An 18683-nucleotide genomic window follows, 5' to 3' on the forward strand; every position below is an offset into this window, starting at 1 on the left:
GTACTTGTCGAACTAGTTCAACCTCGTAGTAAACTTGTTTTTGTGGTTTCATTCCGTGGGATGATACTGGTTCGACTTATTTTCACGAGAGGTTGAGCGAAAATTCTCCTGATTTAGTATTTTAGAGAATTACAGACTTGTTTGGTTGTGGTCGGTTATAGTTTGGTCCTGGATTACACTGAAGAGGTATGCTCGGGTGAGTGCTGGATCCGTCACAGTTTTGAGCTATTAGATGGCTGATTACATGTTGCGGGGAGAAGTATTGGTATAATCATTTAATCGCAATTTTCAGTATATGAGAGTTTTTTTTTGTTGAAAACGAAAGATCAAGAAATTTGTAGAAATTTACTAAAAAGTAATGAACACAATAATTCCAAGAGGAAACACTTCAGATCCAGCTGTCCACATTCATAAAAACCCATTCGATCAATTAGAATAATGGGTGTGTAATCGTAATCTCAACTGGCAAATGCAATCAATTTTAATTCCCATTCGAATTAATTACATTGAAAATAAGTGTTTAAACTTCCGAAAAACAGTTTCGCTTTGTATCATTTTACCTCTTCCCATTGATTACCAACATGTTTTTCGTTTTTATATTTGTAGAATTCCTTTTCGTTGCCAATTCCTGTCAGTTAATTTTGACGTCTTCAACTTTGACGTCGTCACCCGAATGGAGACGAATTTCAGACGGATGGAAACCCTGCCTCTGCTGAAAAATCATTCTTCGTACATTATTCGTTCCACTGCTTTTGTAGGCCTTTTTGAAATTTCTCTGGTTCGTTTTTTCGACAATGTACAATAAGTTTTGTGGTTAAGTTTTCGTTTCTTGCTTTTGTCTCATTCTCTCTATCGCTCGTTTCACATGCTATCCTTTCCTCGGGAATTTCACTTTTCATATTTTACTGCCGTAGGATAAGTTGTTCCGCTTGGGTTTAAATATTGTGCAGTGTTTTGAAATATACGCTTAGTTTCGTTATTTTTCACTTATTCATTTAGCTTGCTTGATAGTAAATGCAGATTTTTCTCTTATTCATCTTCCTATTTTGTGATAGATCATTTTACGCTAATAGCTAATTAAGAGTTAAATTTGTTAAAAATTATTATTAGATTATCTACTTCTAAAGACTGCTCACTTAAGTTAGACTCTTTTTCGTCCATTTGCTTTTGTCCCGTGGATTGTCCTTCAGCAGACCGACGCTCTAAGCTAGTATTAAAGGTAAACGACTCACAGATCATAGCCTTCGGTTGATTAAATCCAATATTATACATCGTCTTCGAGGCATTTGGTTAGCGTTGGTGAGTTTGCTTGCGAGGGTGCCGGTGGCAATTGCAGCGGTGACATGCAGCTGATACTGGTTATATGGTGCAGAACTGGCTGCTGCAGTTGCTGTTGTTGTTGCTGATGCTGCTGCTGCTGCTGCGACTGTTGCTGGCAGGGAAACATTTGCGCTTGAATGGGGGGTAATATCATCTTCTGCTGCATCGTCATTGAGTTGATAGCGTGGGTTAATTGATCTAATTTCTTATCCATCACAGATAGTTGCTGCTCGACACGGTACAGCCGAGCTCCGACTGTCATCGGTTTGACGTTTCCGACCCGGTCAATACCGGCTAGGTAGCTGCCCGGTTTGCCCAGGGTTTGGTCCAGCCGTCGCTGGAGCTCCTTGATGCGGACCATCATGTTCAGGTGCCCCTGGGAGTACTGCTCGATCACGTCCCGGACATCGTACGGTTTGCGGGCCTGCTGGAACTTGCGCCGCGCCACGAAGTATTTGATCTTTCGAATCGCACGGATTGCGTTTCGATGGGCTTCCGTCAATCTGGAACGAAGATATGTTAGACGGTTAGTATCATTTGGAGAAGATCGTCTTGTTCTCGAGGTTCTCGAGACAATATGGGGAAAAAATTTAATTTTTGGGAATCAAAACAATACAAATTATTGAATACCGCATAAAATACTATAAAATATGCAATTTTGACACAGAGCTAGAAGAGCACCATGTGTTCTTAATCCTGTTATCCGAATATGGTCTCAGGGAATCATGAGCCGGTTCCTTGGAAGTAAATAATGTTAGTTTTTTGTTCGATTTAGGCAGCATGAAATTTTTGGGCGTGATTTCATTTCAGTTATTTATGAAAAATGTAAGTCCAAGATGGCGGCCACCACAAAATGGCGGATTACATATTTTCTCAGAACCCCATCAATATGCGTATCAAATGAAAGGGCTTGACCAGTAGAACACAGTTATTTATAAAAAATTCAAATCCAAAATGGCGGCCACTACAAGATGGCGGATTACATATTTTCTCAGAACCCCATCAATACCACTTTGTTGACGTAAAACTACGCTGCTATTTTGTTCAAGTCGTTTGTTAATAACTTTGTATTAACACACACACATGCCGTGGAGCTGCCGGCTTAGAATGGCGTTCCGGGTTTTGATCCCTGTCCCTGTCGTAAGAGGCGACTAATCGGGTGACAACGCGAGTAAGGGCGCGGTAAAACCCTAGGGAGCTAGCGCGGGGGAAATACCGCGACACACAGTGAAGGAAGGAATGCCAACGGGCATATTAGGATCGACGCCAGTTAGATTCTAATTACGGCATACTGGTAATAACGACACATGACTGATTTGGAATGATTTGGAAGGACGCTATAGGGCTGATAGCCGCGCTATTCCATTACTTTATTAGAGCAGGGTGACACCTTCTTGAAACGGCTAGCGGGTTAATGGCGTGACTGCCTCCGTCCCGTTAAAAACCTGGCAGGCCTTCAGGTACGTTCAAAACTCGTTGATCGTGTGGGCATGTAGCATTCCTGTCTTGCGCTGATCCGGCTCTGAGCACGGTACCCCATGAAGGACCGTGCCAACCCTCTGCATGGCCTCCCTGCTTGCATAGACAACCATGGGATCACTCAAGCGACTGCACATTCCGAGTGGAGATAGCGGCCTGAAGGTGGGACTAGCGATTGCATTACCGTGCCAAAATTTCAATAACCGGTGGTTATTCGGTACTGAAAATTTCATTACCGGTAAAACCGGTAAAATACCGGTAAAAAGCATACTTTAAAATAAACCATTTTCTTATAGAAATGGCTTTTATTTATAACTAGGTGACCCGGCAAACTTCGTCCCGCCCAAAATTTATTTTTCGTTATCACATTCACGTTCAAAATCTCGTTCAAGATTTTTCAACCACTTGCAAATAACATGTTTATCCGTTACATGGAATAAATGTTTGATACAGAAAATATGATAGAATAAAGACAGCCCTAAATCGGACAATTCCTTTCTCGAACTTTGCTCTTATCAACACGTTCGGTGATCCATTTTTATTCATATAGATAGAAGAAGATATAGAAGTGTGTTTTATCACATTAAAAAAAATTTCAGTTGTCTTAACGGTTGAAATATGTGTATTATTTTTACGGGACCCCCTCTCCATTTCAGAGAAGGGATAGGTGTCATACCATCATGAAAATATTTCTCATATTCAAAAACCTTCACATGCCAAATTTGGCGAGTTATGCAGAAATTTGTGTTTCTTTTGTATGGTAGCCTCCCCTTAGAGGAGAGGGAGGAGTGTCGAACCACCATAAAAACATGTGCCAAATTTGGTTCCATTTGCTCGATCAGTTCTCGAGTTATGCAGAAATTTATGTTTCATTTCTATGGCTATTTCTATCTCTAATTTGGTTTCATTTGCTTGATTAATTCGCGAGTAATGCAGAAATTTGTGTTTCATTTGTATGGCAGCCCCCCTCCCTGAGAGAGGGGGGAGGAGTATCTAACCACCATAGAAACATTTATTGCATCCTAAAACCTCCGCATGCCAAATTTTATTTCGTTTGCTTGATTAATTCTCGAGTAATGCAGGGTCTCAAACTATCATAAGAACCTTCCCCGACCCCAAAAACTCCTACATACCAATTTTCATGTCGATCGGTTCAGTCGTTTCCGAGTCCATAAGAATCAGATAGTTAGAAAGTCAGAAAGACAGAAAGACAGAAAGACAGAAAGACAGAAAGACAGAAAGACAGAAAGACAGAAAGACAGAAAGACAGAAAGACAGAAAGACAGAAAGACAGAAAGACAGAAAGACAGAAAGACAGAAAGACAGAAAGACAGAAAGACAGAAAGACAGAAAGACAGAAAGACAGAAAGACAGAAAGACAGAAAGACAGAAGACAGAAAGACAGAAATACACAAAGACAGAAAGACAGAAAGACAGAAAGACAGAAAGACAGAAAGACAGAAAGACAGAAAGACAGAAAGACAGTAAGACAGAAAGACAGAAAGACAGAAAGACAGAAAGACAGAAAGACAGAAAGACAGAAAGACAGAAAGACAGAAAGACAGAAAGACAGAAAGACAGAAAGACAGAAAGACAGAAAGACAGAAAGACAGAAAGACAGAAAGACAGAAAGACAGAAAGACAGAAAGACAGAAAGACAGAAAGACAGAAAGACAGAAAGACAGAAAGACAGAAAGACAGAAAGACAGAAAGACAGAAAGACAGAAAGACAGAAAGACAGAAAGACAGAAAGACAGAAAGACAGAAAGACAGAAAGACAGAAAGACAGAAAGACAGAAAGACAGAAAGACAGAAAGACAGAAAGACAGAAAGACAGAAAGACAGAAAGACAGAAAGACAGAAAGACAGAAAGACAGAAAGACAGAAAGACAGAAAGACAGAAAGACAGAAAGACAGAAAGACAGAAAGACAGAAAGACAGAAAGACAGAAAGACAGAAAGACAGAAAGACAGAAAGACGGAAAGACAGACAGACATCACTCCATTTTTATATACAGGGTTTTCCATTTCGGGCTTCCGAAAGTATACAGCCCTGCGCTGACAACCGTTTGACATAGCTGTTAACCAAAGCGTCATATCGTTAGTTGAATGTCTGCCATTTTACAATACGGATCGTTTTAGCATCGCACAACGTGTTAATTTTGTTAAATTATACTATAAAAATGATGAAAAACCGGCAAATGTTTTTCGAGCATTACGGACGGATTTTGGTCGTCATGGACGGCCTACAGAGCACACAATCGCTAATGTAGTGCGTAAATTCGAACAAACTGGATCCGTAGCGGATATTGTGAAACCTGTGCATCATCGTAATGTGCGTTCGGCCGAAAATATTGCTGCTGTTGCTGCCAGTGTGGAGGATGACCCGAATATTTCGATTCCACGGCGTGCTCAGCAATTGGGCTTGTCAAACACATCATTGTGGCGAATTTTGCATTTGAACTTGCACCTACATCCATATAAAGTCCAACTGGTACAAAAATTAGAGCGTGGTGACCATGGAATGCGTCGGCATACGTCGATTGGGTGAACGAACAACAGCAGCAAAATGCTGAATTTTCGCATCAAATTTTCTTCAGCGATGAGGCACATTTCGAGATCGGTGGCTACACCCAAAATTTTCGTATATGGGGCTCAGAAAATCCACACGTGATTGTTGAGAGGCCATTGCATCCGCCAAAAGTCACTGTTTGGTGCGCATTATGGTCTGGTGGAGTCATCGGGCCGTATTTCTTTGAAAATGAGGACGGCGAGACGGTACATGTGAATGGTGAGCGATTTTTTTGCCACAAATTGAAGATATGAATACGGCTGATATGTGGTTTCAGCAGGACGGCGCCACATGCCACACAACACGACCGAACATGGCCATATTGCGAACGAAATTTGAGGGACGCATAATTTCGCGTTTTGGTGATGCCAATTGGCCGTCCAGATCATGCGATTTGAACCCGCTAGACTTTTTTTTGTGGGGTTATGCGAAAGACCGTGTCTATGCAAACTCTCCGCAAACTCTTGAACATTTGAAAGACAACATTCGTGAAGTTATGACCGAGATACCGCCCCATATGTGCCGAAAAGTCATCGAAAATTACCTGTTCCGGAACAAGGTGTGCGAGGAAGCCCTAGGTGGACATTTGAATGATGTTGTATTTCACACATAACGGCATAAACCAAACTTTAATTTGAAATAAAAGTTTCATCGAAATTCGAATTCTAAGTGTGTTTTCAATTTACCTTCGGAATTAAAAGTTGGAAAAACCTGTGTATAGATGATTAGTTTAGAAAAAAAATTTGCTGTTTTTGCTGTTTAAAGTAATACTTAAGGACACAGAGAATGTTAGTTTTGTCGTAGATTGGATCTCATTTACAAAGTTTCCAGAAGAGGAAAACGTCCGTTCAGAGTCCAATCATGTTGGGTAGAAGGGTATCGAATACCATTGTCATGTATTTGCCTCTGATGCCCTCTGTACGAAAACTCTTGTCCGAGAGTTTCCATCAATCTGTTCATAGACGTTGATCTTGGGCTGGACGTTGACCTTGACCTTTGACTGTTGCAATCGTCGTTCAAGTTTGATGCTCCATGATGCTCAACTGTTCTGCAGGTTTCCCATTGTCCAGTGGATTTTTTTCCTCCTGTTGTCCTCCTACTGAATCAATATCATCATCGTCAAAGTTGATCAAGTCAGGAACAATTTCAAATGCCTGCTTGATCAATGCAGTCCCCGACGTTTGATATAAAACGCCAAAGTCTCCATAATTGTTTCACGACCACGAGCAGAATGAGTATTCATATACAGGAACAAATCTGCATATACAAAACATCCTTCTGCAATCCTTCCAATCAGGGCTTCAAGTTGCTGCTTCGAAATTTTTTATGATTGACTCCGATAGCTGCTCTAGCGTAAATTGCAATCTGACGTCAGCTTCAAAAAGGGTGAATTTCTTCCGCAATAACGACCAGAACTGGTTCGAGGGCATCAACCAATTCCTATATCGCTGTCAGTTCTTCATCGCTGAAGCTTATATTGTGTTTCGTTTTCAGATCTAGCAGCGATTTTTGAACTGAATTTCGGAGGTCGTAGAATCGGCGCAACACTGCCAATTATGTTTTTTCAATCTTATTTTTATACAGTAGAACCCCGATTATCCGCGAAATAGTCGGACTAGATCACCGCGTATAACGAAAATCGCAATAAATAGCGCAATAAAGGGCTAAAAATGAGGTACTAACACGAAAAAAAGATATTTTAGCATGAAAACTATGTTTTATCAATACAGAAATTGTTAAACTATCCATCTGTCAGGTCGTTTACATCAGTGATCAGATAATGTGAAAGCCATGGCCAAAACAAAAGAGCAAGACTCTACCACTCACTGACAAATTTCGGGAAGGTTTATAGAATTACTAAGTAACTCGCATTCGCGGATAATCGAGGTTCTACTGTATTTCAAAGCGGCATAAAAGCAACTATTATTTATGGTGTAAAAATAAAAATTGCCGAAATTACCGGTTATTGATTGTAAAATTACCGATAGTTCGGTAATGGAAAATGACCCGTTATTACCGGTAAAACCGGTAACGGTGAAACCGGTAACGGTAAAACCGGTAACGGTAAAACCGGTTAACAATCCCAATCAATCAGCACCCAGTCTCCGTTAATAAGGAGTGTGACGAGAACAAGTTGTAAGAAGTGGAAATTGAAGGAATTCGAAAAGAACCTCTTCATCGAGGCACTACAGGTAGAACGAATAGCCACCACCTTAAATGCAAAGGAACTGACAGATGTTGTAACGAGGGCTCGTGACGTCACCATGCCGCGAGTAACAATACCGAAAAACGAACGCCGTCCAGTATACTGGTGGACCGAGGCGATCAAAACCCTTCGGACTAGCTGTCTCCGGGCCAGACGGAGAATGCAAAGGGCTAGAACTGACACCGACAGAGCAGTGTGCAGGGAAGTTTTCAGAGTGGCGAGAGCAAACACGAAATAAAGTTTAGCAGAAAGAATTGCTTTAGAGAACTGGGCCGTGACGTTGATGCAAACCCTTGGGGCAATGCATATAGAGTGGTGATGGCAAAACTCAAAGGTCCCTCGACGCCCCAAGAAACGTGCCCGGACAAGTTCATTGCATCATTGAAGGGCTCTTCCCGCAGCATGATCCTACGAGCTGGCCACTTGTATCATACGACGATAATGAAGATCTTGTCGAGAGAGTGACCATAGGGGAGCTGATAGCGGCAGTCAAAAAGTTAATTTTAAATTAATTAATTTGGTTCTCAAATGGGGATCAACACTAGGGACCATTGGAGGTTTAGGGGTGCGTCTGTCTCCATGTTAGGGGCGGCGCCCCGAAAAGGTTCCTCTGGCAAGGTGGGACTCTAATATACCTTGCCAACCCGCTGTCTTCCGGGCAAAGGAGATACACCCAGAAAATGGAGCTAAGTTCACGAAGAATACTCAGAATGCGATCGCCCGAGGAGGGTCCCCGAACTGGAGCTGGTCCTGGCGTAAGAGCGAGCGGCCAGCGGCTGGAAGGCGAGGTGCAAGAGCGGCCCACCAGCCGGGTTCAACCCGAAGAGCTACCGCCACACGGAAATAGCAGCCATCGACATCACCAACGAAACGCTGCGCCTACGAGACGTGTTGCGACTGCCAGACGACAGTCGTCCACACTTGTGGGTACCACTGAGCGACGGATCATGTGGACACACGAAATGAACGAATTCGTGGTCCGCGCCTATTACATCTGCACTGCTTTGGAGACGGACATGAGCGGTCGCCCTCGAATACTAACAATGTTCGAGGAAGCGTATCCAGAGTTCGTCGGGAGGCTTGATCAGAACGCGATGAACGCGAGGCATAGAGCGATAGTACGCAACAACATGCTTTCCCAAACGCAAATCGATGAGATCAAGCAGCAGGTGCAGAGAGAAATAAGCTCCAGGAACAACAGAGCAAGCGATGTGTCGAGACGAAGTTCAGTACGGCTGAGCCATTCATTCGCGAGTGGGGCACGTGAAACAGCACCAGTGGAGGCCACAGTACAACAACCCCCTGAGCCGGAAGACCCACAGCCAGATCAACAAATACTACGTGATCTGGTCTTCCACTACGACGAGGCGATCTCATAGTTCCGCGACACAGACCCTTTGTGGCGCCCCAGGATCCCGAAGTTGCAGCATTCCCGCAGGCTGACAAGTGCAGTAAAGCTCATGAAAGAGTACGTTCTTCCACTGCACTTGGTTGATGCTGAGAACATGGAGGATGTTCGTGATTAACTGATCACCCCAAATCATGCATCGCAGGGAAGTTATACCCTGATTAGCTGTTAGCGAACAATAGTTAAATTGTAAACACGGTATGGTTTGAACATCTGGGATCGCGGGTTGGATGTACCGTAGCAGGAGAGAGAAGAATTACCTTATAGCCGCTCTCTCCTGTACGAAAGAGAGAAATGGAAGAACTGACAACTTCACCACAGCCGAAAGCGATCGGAAGCATCGCACAGCGTAGCGATCAAGGAAGATTAGCAGAAAATTCTGTAGATCGACGGAGCGACTTCAGTCTAAAATGATCCACCACGGGAAACACAGAGTGTATTGATTGTATTGTATGTCAGTGTCGTTCGTTTCGAATATTAATGTAAATTATAATATTGTGAAATGTGAATTGTAAATATATTGTAGAAGTGGTTAATTGGATTAAATGTATAGTTGTACCAGCACTGTCTGTTTTCAATTAAGAGGAAGAAACCCTCCGCTGTTGATTGTGCTGTTTGTTCGTGGATTAATGTTTGCCTGGGCACTGCGTGAATATAGTGGTTTTTATGTGTGTTCACCGACGTCAGAGGAACACTATTTTGGTGGGGAAAAGACTTTCCCAAGCAGTGTTGGGTGTCAGGAATAACTGAGCTTTCGAAGTGGGCCAAACACCCAACAGAGGAGCTGCAACTGAAAGTTTACTGTGCTGCTGTGGCGACCGCCAAAAGTTTAGGATACCGTATTAGGCCAAGATGCGGACTACGCCAACATCTCTGTGAAAGGCGTGAGCCTCCATGGCGAAGGAGATTGGAGCAACGGATCCTAAACAAGAGCGACACAATTGGAAGACTGATGGCGTACAAAAGAGGCAGCAGATCGGCGAAATTATGTCGTCAAGTTGCTGTGATCGTGCGGCCTACTGAACTTCGCCATCTGGGAGCTCACCAGCTGACGGAAAAACTCGCCACACTGGTACAGCAATTGAGTGTCCTAACTAAACGGCTGAAACGATACTCTGACTCTGCAAAGCGCCAGGAACAAAATCGGATGTTCAGAGATAACGAAAAAGCGTTCTACGACCACATTAGCGACGAGAAGCCCGACTACCGCGAAGGTTTGCCAGATATTAGCGATGTGACGAACTTCTGGGCTGGTATTTGGGAAACCCCAGTACAACATCGCGAAGGGCAAATGTGGTTAAGACGGGAGGAGGAGAGTTGTGGTGAAATTGGAGAGATGCCAGCTATCATCGTCGAAGAAAATGATGTCCGCGAAGCCTCGCGGTACCTGAGGAACTGGGCAGCACCGGGCCCCGATGTTGTTCAGAACTTCTGGCACAAGAAGCTAACCGTCGCACATCCAAAGATAGCTGAGTGCTTCAACAAGGTGCTACGAGACCCACACAACCTCCCTGAATTCGCCACCCGTGGCGTCACCTTCCTCCTCCCGAAAGACAGCAACACATTGAACCCATCAAAGTACAGACCGATAACGTGCCTATCGAGTCTGTACAAAATACTGAGCAGCATCATTACCGCCAAAGTTTCTGCTCACTGCGAACAACATCACATCATCGCAGAAGAGCAGAAAGGATGCAGGAGAAATACGCATAGCTGCAAAGACCAGGCCATCATCGACGCAGCAATAGTCGGCCAGGCAGTATATAACCAGCGGAACCTAAGTATGGCCTACATCGATTACAGGAAGGCTTATGACTCCATACCTCACTCGTTTCTTGTCCGGGTATTGGAGCTCTACAAAATTGATCCCGTCGTCGTTAGGTTTCTGCAGCAAGACGTTGATGTCATTTGCCGGATGTGCCATCAACCAGGTGAAAACATAGAGCACATTATGGGAGGCTGTCCCGTTTTGGCCAACGCAGCCTACACCGAGCGCCACAACAACGTGGCCCGTATTGTTCATCGACAACTGGCGCTCCAATGTGCTCTACTGGAAGACAACGTACCAAAATACCGGTACCTGTCTGCACGTGTCCTGGAAAATGACCGTTTCAATCTGTACTGGGATCGCACTGTTCTGACCGGCCTCTCGATCCACCACAACCGCCCAGATATAATGGTTTACGACAAGAGCGACCGCAAAGTCACCATCATCGATGTCGCTATTCCACTGAACCAGAATCTGGAGGAGACCCACGGTCGCAAAATCTGCAAGTACCGACCATTGCCCGTGGAGCTCAAGGAATTGTGGGGGCTAAGGGAGGTCCCAAGAATTGTTCCAGTCGTTCTCTCTGGAACTGGCATTGTCCGGAAGACACTTCTGGAAGCGCTGAAGGTGTTGAATATGGAGAAGGAATTGACCGGCATCCAAAAGTCGGTCATCCTTAGCACCTGCGCGATTGTCCGACAATTCCTCGGTCAGGACTAAAACATCACGAACATGCAGATACGTGCATTCCGCAGAGCCTAGTTCCCCTTTGGTATTCAGAAGCCCGGGGGCAAGTGAAAATTCTGGCTAGGTTCGCCTAGTTAAGAAGTGAGATAAGTCTGAAAAAAAAAAACACACACACACACACATATATATATATATATATATATATATATATATATATATATATATATATATATATATATATATATATATATATATATATATATATATATATATATATTTTTATTTATCTGCGCTTTGCGCTCTTCTCAACAGAAACGCTTTCTATCTATATTTCCGGTCTCGATTAGCTTAGCTGTCATCCTTGGTGAAGATAGTTTTTGCTACTGTCGTGCGAAACCAAATCACACACAAAATTCCTGAACAATTATTTTCTTGGTGAGCCGATGATAGCCTAGTTTGATGATTCCCCACACAATTGTGTAGTTCAGAACCTTTATGGAATGGCGTCAGTTTGATATAATTTGCAAATTGCAATGCCAGAGACATCAGCGAGTAAGTAATTTGGTCGCGTCCGTAGCTCAATCCGAAACGAAGACATATGATGACGCAAAACAAGGAAGAACAAGCGATGTTCATTGCTTCGTATCTAAAAATATACTGGAGGTTTGCCTCAGCGAGATCCAATATTTATGCTCCCGGCAAATATTCCCCTTCGTTCTCCTTCATCTTCTTTTCTTTGTTCACGGTTTCCCCTTCTTCTTCTTCTTCTTCTTTTTGGCTTTAAGAGGGTTTAAACTTTTCAGTTCATTCGCCTCTAAAAAAGGTTTCCCCTTCGTTGATCGCCGATAAGTTGCTCGTTATTGACCGCATGGGTAGGGAAGCTCACAAATGAGCAAAACAAATGTATGGGAAAATGGAAATGCTTCTAGTTTTCATCAATTTAAACCGTTTACACATCAGGGGATTGTAATATATAGCATAAAGAACAAATCTTCCGATAAGAGGCAGCAGATCGGCGAAATTATGTCGATAAAATATTACTTCCGAAATAGTTATTAACGTTAACTTTATTTCATAAAATCGTTTTCTGATTTGGCACCTTTAATGAAAGACGTAGTTCTACGTCAAAATGCTAACTCCACTCCAAAATGCAGATTTTCTGTGTATTAAATGAAGGGGCTTGACTGGTAGTACAGTAGATAGTGAAAAATCCAAATCCAAGATGACCGCAGTTCCCAAATAAACAATTACTTTTTAATGGTTTCATTCAGCTTGCCCTGTTTGTATGTATGTTTGAGTGTTTTGTAGGGTTGTCCCACATTAATAGAAAATTGGCCGCGTTCCTGTTGAATGATTGATCTGAAATTTGGAACATACATTTAATTCTACTGTCATTATAAACCTTCGTATTCTATGAACTTGAAAAATTCAATTTGGCCGCCGCTAGGAAATGAGTGAATGGCTTGATTTAGAGAACACACATCACTATGAACAGCTTAAATTCGAAATAGTCGCCGCCACAAAATAGTCTACTATGTATTTTTTGCAATCCCCTCAATATTGGTATCAAATGAAAAGATTTGACTAATAGAATTCAGTACATCATCAAAATATTTCGAAGAAAGTTAGGTAAGAAACAAAAATTAAAAAAAAATATTTTTTTATTCATTGCAACTGTCTCCGCTGTCCGGTGGTCTAACTGGATAATGGAAGAACAGAAGGGAATACTCTTACGCCGAAAATGGCAACTGTGTAATGTGCTAATTATAGATACGATAAACATGTGACATGTACATGATTCAACTTCGGATCTGTTACAACTGAAATGCTAATGAGCCTAAAATAAACATAAAAATAATAAACAAATTTTCAAAAACACTCTGAAAAGTTTTGGAAACACGCGATTTCTACTTCTGCTCAAATTTTTTTGCTTGATGCGATACGGATCCCGACAACATCTGTATGAGTAGGTACCTACTAAAAGTAGTAGTGTGATTTTTTACCACCAGATCGCATCATAAACTGACGAGAAATCGAGGTGGGCGAACTTAGGCTACTGGGCGATATTCGGTCACTTTACCTTATGTGATTTTTTTTCAGAATTTTTAGAGTGTTTTTCGCGGTACAAAATAAATATATATATATATATATTTCCAGGCATTTCGAAATTTAGAAGAAAAATATTACTTTGAGACCCAATTTTATTCTAATTTTTATTTAAATGCGTTCGTATGTGTTGTTTTTCCCACATGTAGCGTAATTTATTCTTAATTTTTCGGGAGGGTTGCACGAAAAAAAAAATTTTGTCTTTGGGCATTTTAAATTTATTTTGAATTTAGAGATCCATTAATGCTCTAATATTTTTTTAAATTTAGATTTTCATATGTCTAAATTTTTTAAATTTTTTTCAATTGAAAACCACGAATACAATAAAATTTAATTTCAAGAAAATAAAAATAACAATGCAGACGAGGAAGAAAATTATTTTTGTGTCTTGCAATGCTCTTAAAAATTCAGGTAATTCAGGTAGTAAAAATTATGTCCCATGTAGAAAAAAAGACACATACGAACGCATATAATCAAAATTAGAGCAGAAGTGTTGAGACCCACAGTTATATTTTTTTTCAAAAATTTCGAAATGCCAGCAAATATATAAAAAAAATTATACTGCGTATTTATTTTTATTACTAGCTAACCCGGCAAACTTCGTCCCGCCCATTTACTTGATTAATTCTCGAGTAATGCAGAAATTTGTGTTTCATTTGTATGGCAGCCCCCTCTAAGAGAGGGGGAAGGAGTATCTTATCACCATAGAAACATTTATTGCATCCTAAAACCTCCACATGCCAAATTTGGTTTCATTTGCTTGATTAATTCTCGAGTAATGCAGAAATTTGTGTTTCATTTGTATGGCAGCCCCCCCCCTTTGAGTGGGGGAAGGACTGTCTAACCATCATAGAAACATTTATTGCACCCTAAAACTTTCACATGCCAACTTTGGTTTCGTTTGCTTGGTTAATTTCCGAATAATGCAGAAATTTGTGTTTCATTTGTATGGCAGCCCCCCCTTAGAGAGGGGGGAGGGGTCTCAAAATATCACGAAAACCTTCCCCGGCCCCAAAAACCCCTACATACCAATTTTCATGTCGATCGGTTCAGTAGTTTCCGAGTCTATAAGAATCAGACAGACAGACAGACATCACTCCATTTTTATATATTGTAACCAAACGTTGGGTTACAATGCAAAATTTGGTGGGAAGGCCAACCGTCTGTTTGGACCTCAGCAACATTGTAAATACATTTTGTAAAATATTTGTTTGTGCTGTATTGTCATTTGAGAAATTTACAGTTCATGTCCACATCTTGTGTTTGACTTAATGTTATTTCTCATATGACAATAAAAAAAAAAGTAGTATTGGGAGTCTGTGATTAACTGTCGTAGAAAAGATGACGTATGAGTCCAATTATTGCAATAAACCAAATAAACAGTTAATCGCAGACCCCCAGGTTGGTGTTTCACAATAGATTATTTTTTTTGTTAGTTAGTTTTTTTGTATTTATTTAATTAGTAGTAGGGAAGAAAGATATTTATTTACTTATTTATATATTTATTTATTTATTTATTTATTTATTTATTTATTTATTTATTTATTTATTTATTCATCTATTTATTCAATTATTTATTTATTTATTTATTTATACATTCAAAGTTTATTTACAATTGCGTGTTTGATTTATTCAGTTCATTGTTTATTTATTCATTTATATGCGGAAAGCAAGTGCTAGGTTTAATTGTCCAGGTATAGCATGCTGCCTTAAATGTTTATTTATTAGTCGTGACACCAACCGAAACCAAGAGTATTAAGTTGTGTTTGTATTGTCGGAGTAGTCGACGCCTTCTCTGTCATCGCATCGAAAGGGGGACGGCTCGGTGTATGAATTGGAAACGACCCTTAGTGGAAAAATACCAGGGAACCTGAATAGGGTCGAGAGCTTCAATATGTTGAAAGAATTTCAAAAGACGAGCAAAGCATTTAAAAAGGAAAGAAAAGCGTTGAGAGGAGGAAATTAGCGAGGATCCGGGAGTCTTCGCGAAGATTTGGAACAGCACGGACGCAGTTGTTATCGCTGCTGAAATTTTAAAAGAATCCCGCCACCTAAAAGGGATCCGGTTATCCGTGCTCGTGAGCTAGCATAGCAATTTTGCTAGGCTCTTAATAAGTGGTTCCGGAACCGTGTGTGAAAAAAATCACAAGCCGTCTCAACTCTCTGACCGACTAGTGTCGCCGGCCATCGTGACATCCGGCCGTGCGACGTGAGAAATAAATTTGATCCCCCATCGTCGTGTGACCGTCCTTGAGTCCTGCCGAAGCCGTCTCGTTCCCGCCATCGCCTGTTCCAGCCCTCGAAGAAGAACCGGAAGTCGACCAACGCAGCGAACGGCCGCAACGAAACCGGTGAGCTCGAGCCATAAAAAAACAAAATTTGTAATAAAACAAAAAAATACATGTATAGAAATCAATTTATTTCTTAAGCGTGAATTGTGTGGCCATCCAAACCGCGGTGTTCTTTGTTTGTTAGGTTTTACGTAGCAAGTCTTGTTTTCCGCCGACAATAAAAAGTGTTGTAATTGTGCTTTTCCACCATTGTGTCCACCATTCTGTTCCGTGTTCCGCGTCGCGAGTAATTTGTGTGAAGTTCCCCCAGAGATTCCTCAGCAAACGACCCAAGCTGCGTCGAAAGAACCAGCTAAATCAAGTACAAAACTATCAATATATAGATTATTAGATTTTTTGATGGAAAAATAGTTTGAAGATATCTATCAATACTACTTAGTAAAATGTACTTTCAGTATTTTTTCATATTTTTGTCTCAAAACTATTGAGAATGGCGTGACAAAGACGAAAAGGTGCATTTTTCACCATAGATCCTATATTGTACCATATAAGGACTAAAATATATAATACTACAGCCTAAATGTTTTATTTAGTACACCATATTTTCCATACAGCTGGTGATTCGGTTTGGGGGACTTTTTACTCCCTTACTCCCTTTTGTACCACGCAACACTGAAAAAATCACACCCCTCATTTTGATGGTTTCTTTTTTTCGCGTTTGCTTTTCAGTTCTCAAAATGGCGTGCAAAAACAGGGGAGCAACGCTAGAAAATTTTGATCGCGCAACGTGAAAATCTAAGCTTCTCGCACGCGAAGTTGATAATATCCAAGCAGGTGGCAGCCATCTTCAAGACTCATGAAACTATCCAAATGTCCCAAAAATATCTGTTTTGACTTGGTATGGTATCCTGCTTTTATGGAATGGTACTGGTACGCTGAGAATAACGTGATGGTGGTGCCCAAATATCACAAGCTTCTCAACACCTCAGAACTCCGTTCCATAGAGAGATGTCGGTCATTGCTAGCGGAATTTCAAACAAAAACGACGAAAAGCGCAATCAAAATAATCGAATCAAAGCAACTTAAACGGTGGCTAAACTAGGACTAACGATCAGGAATGTTCTGCTGTGCACTTGAAACTTGAAAGGGACTTCAAATACACATTTTTTGTTGAATTGCTTGAATATGGCAAATACTGTGCTTTACAAGTTTCCTTATTGATGAGAAATTTCTATGAAGAGAGGTTTATGATATCGAATGGTCCGATCCATTGTTTAGCCAAAGGGAACAAGAGTATCTATGTATAAGCGAGTTATCGAATAAATCGGTGCATATTTGTCCTAAATCGAATTGTTATAATTATTTCAAATGAAATCTCGTAATTTATGTAAAAATAATTAATTTCCTCTATTTCCTTTCCTCTCTTCATCAAATACATACGATGGGTTGTGAAGTGTTGCTAAAGAGAGATTGTTCCTAGACTTTTTTGACTACATATAATTGTTTTTAGAATGTTGGATTTTACTTCCAAGTTGGAACAACCTTGCAAACAGGCAAGATCAAAAATAAAAAAGAATTGAAAATCAGAAATCGAGATCACGATTTTTTGTTACAGAAAATTTAAGATCCTATTTTAATTTTTTAAAACCTATTTTAAACCTGATCGGTGCTTTGGTAACATGAAAATTGTTCCATCTTTTGCGAAATCTCTGCTTATTTGTGGCTGGAAAAAGTTTAAAGTTTAGGACGATTGGAGACAAAAAAATATTTTGAAATACTATGAGAATTTTATTTTCAAATGCAATTAAAATATATTGGATTTCTTTGGACTGAACATAAAGCTTATTGAATCAACATTACGATTTAAATGCATTCCTGGAATAAAAACAGTTTTCCCCAATAGTCCAGTGCTTCTTCTTCCAGGAATGACGTCAGAGATTATCCATTCGAATAATTGAAATTTTTCAACTTACTGCGTCACTCGGGCTGGTTCCGGTTCATCGTCCGCTTCCGGTTCTTGCTCCACCTCGTCACTGGGCGCCTCCGTCAAGGAGCTATTCTGACTGACAAACGCGCCCCGGTTCGTGGAATCGTTCCGCCGCGTTCGGGAAGGAGTACCTGTTGAAAGATGAACAACGCCAAAACAGACAACCGGAGACCGGATATTAATGATGGATGCGATTAATAATTGATTGCTGCTGCTGTCGGGAAACCAATGCTAATGGACACGCGGTCGGTTATATTTGCTGCTGTCTAAGCTCGTGCTGAAACGGTTCATTTCTGCGGCTTCTAATTTACTTTGGATTCAAAGACCGGAGTCAACGCTCTAGAGCGCGGGAACTGTTTGGAAATAAAAATAAAGCAAACACAGAACCAGGTTGGTAAATTAAGACATGTCAGCGCGTCGTTTGCTGATTCGCTTTCATTCGCTCAAATGGGTTCTATATTTAAAAGCGAAACGCCATCTGACGGTGCGCTTGTTCTGGAATGACAAATATTGTCTCTAATTGTAGATCGCATCGAGCTGATAATTGTTGTTTTGTGCATATATTATGCTTGCTTTAGGGGGGGTAAAAATAGAAATACGGCAGGGCACGATACCATAGCGCAATGGCCTAGCCGACGGCAAACATATCCTGCATGTGGTAACACATTAGGCTATAATGATAGACAATGTTGAATTTACAAGCACATGATACTTAGGAAAAGACAGTAATCCCACATATTGAGAAATTAAATTGTTTTTATTTTTATTTTTTTCTTAATGTTTGTTTTGTTTCAGCAATGAGAATTTATATTCATTTTCAAAAATCAATAATCAGGAGGGACTGAATTTCATTGATAGAA

The 18683-nt window shown here is 40.9% G+C and overlaps 1 protein-coding gene across 1 annotated transcript in view; it reads right to left on the minus strand.

The window, feature by feature from the left end:
- Nucleotides 1-1264: 1264 nt before the first annotated feature.
- LOC129765754 (potassium voltage-gated channel subfamily KQT member 1-like) overlaps nucleotides 1265-18683 on the minus strand; it is a 186863-nt gene continuing 169444 nt past the window's right edge. Inside the window, exons 7-8 of the mRNA XM_055766178.1 lie at nucleotides 17810-17954; nucleotides 1265-1823 (exon numbers count right to left, since the gene is read on the minus strand). Of these exons, the coding sequence (XP_055622153.1) occupies nucleotides 1265-1823; nucleotides 17810-17954 (704 nt within the window). The remainder of the gene's footprint in view (nucleotides 1824-17809; nucleotides 17955-18683) is intronic.

Source organism: Toxorhynchites rutilus, chromosome 2 (genome assembly GCF_029784135.1).
Source record: "Toxorhynchites rutilus septentrionalis strain SRP chromosome 2, ASM2978413v1, whole genome shotgun sequence".
Lineage (NCBI taxonomy): Eukaryota > Metazoa > Arthropoda > Insecta > Diptera > Culicidae > Toxorhynchites > Toxorhynchites rutilus.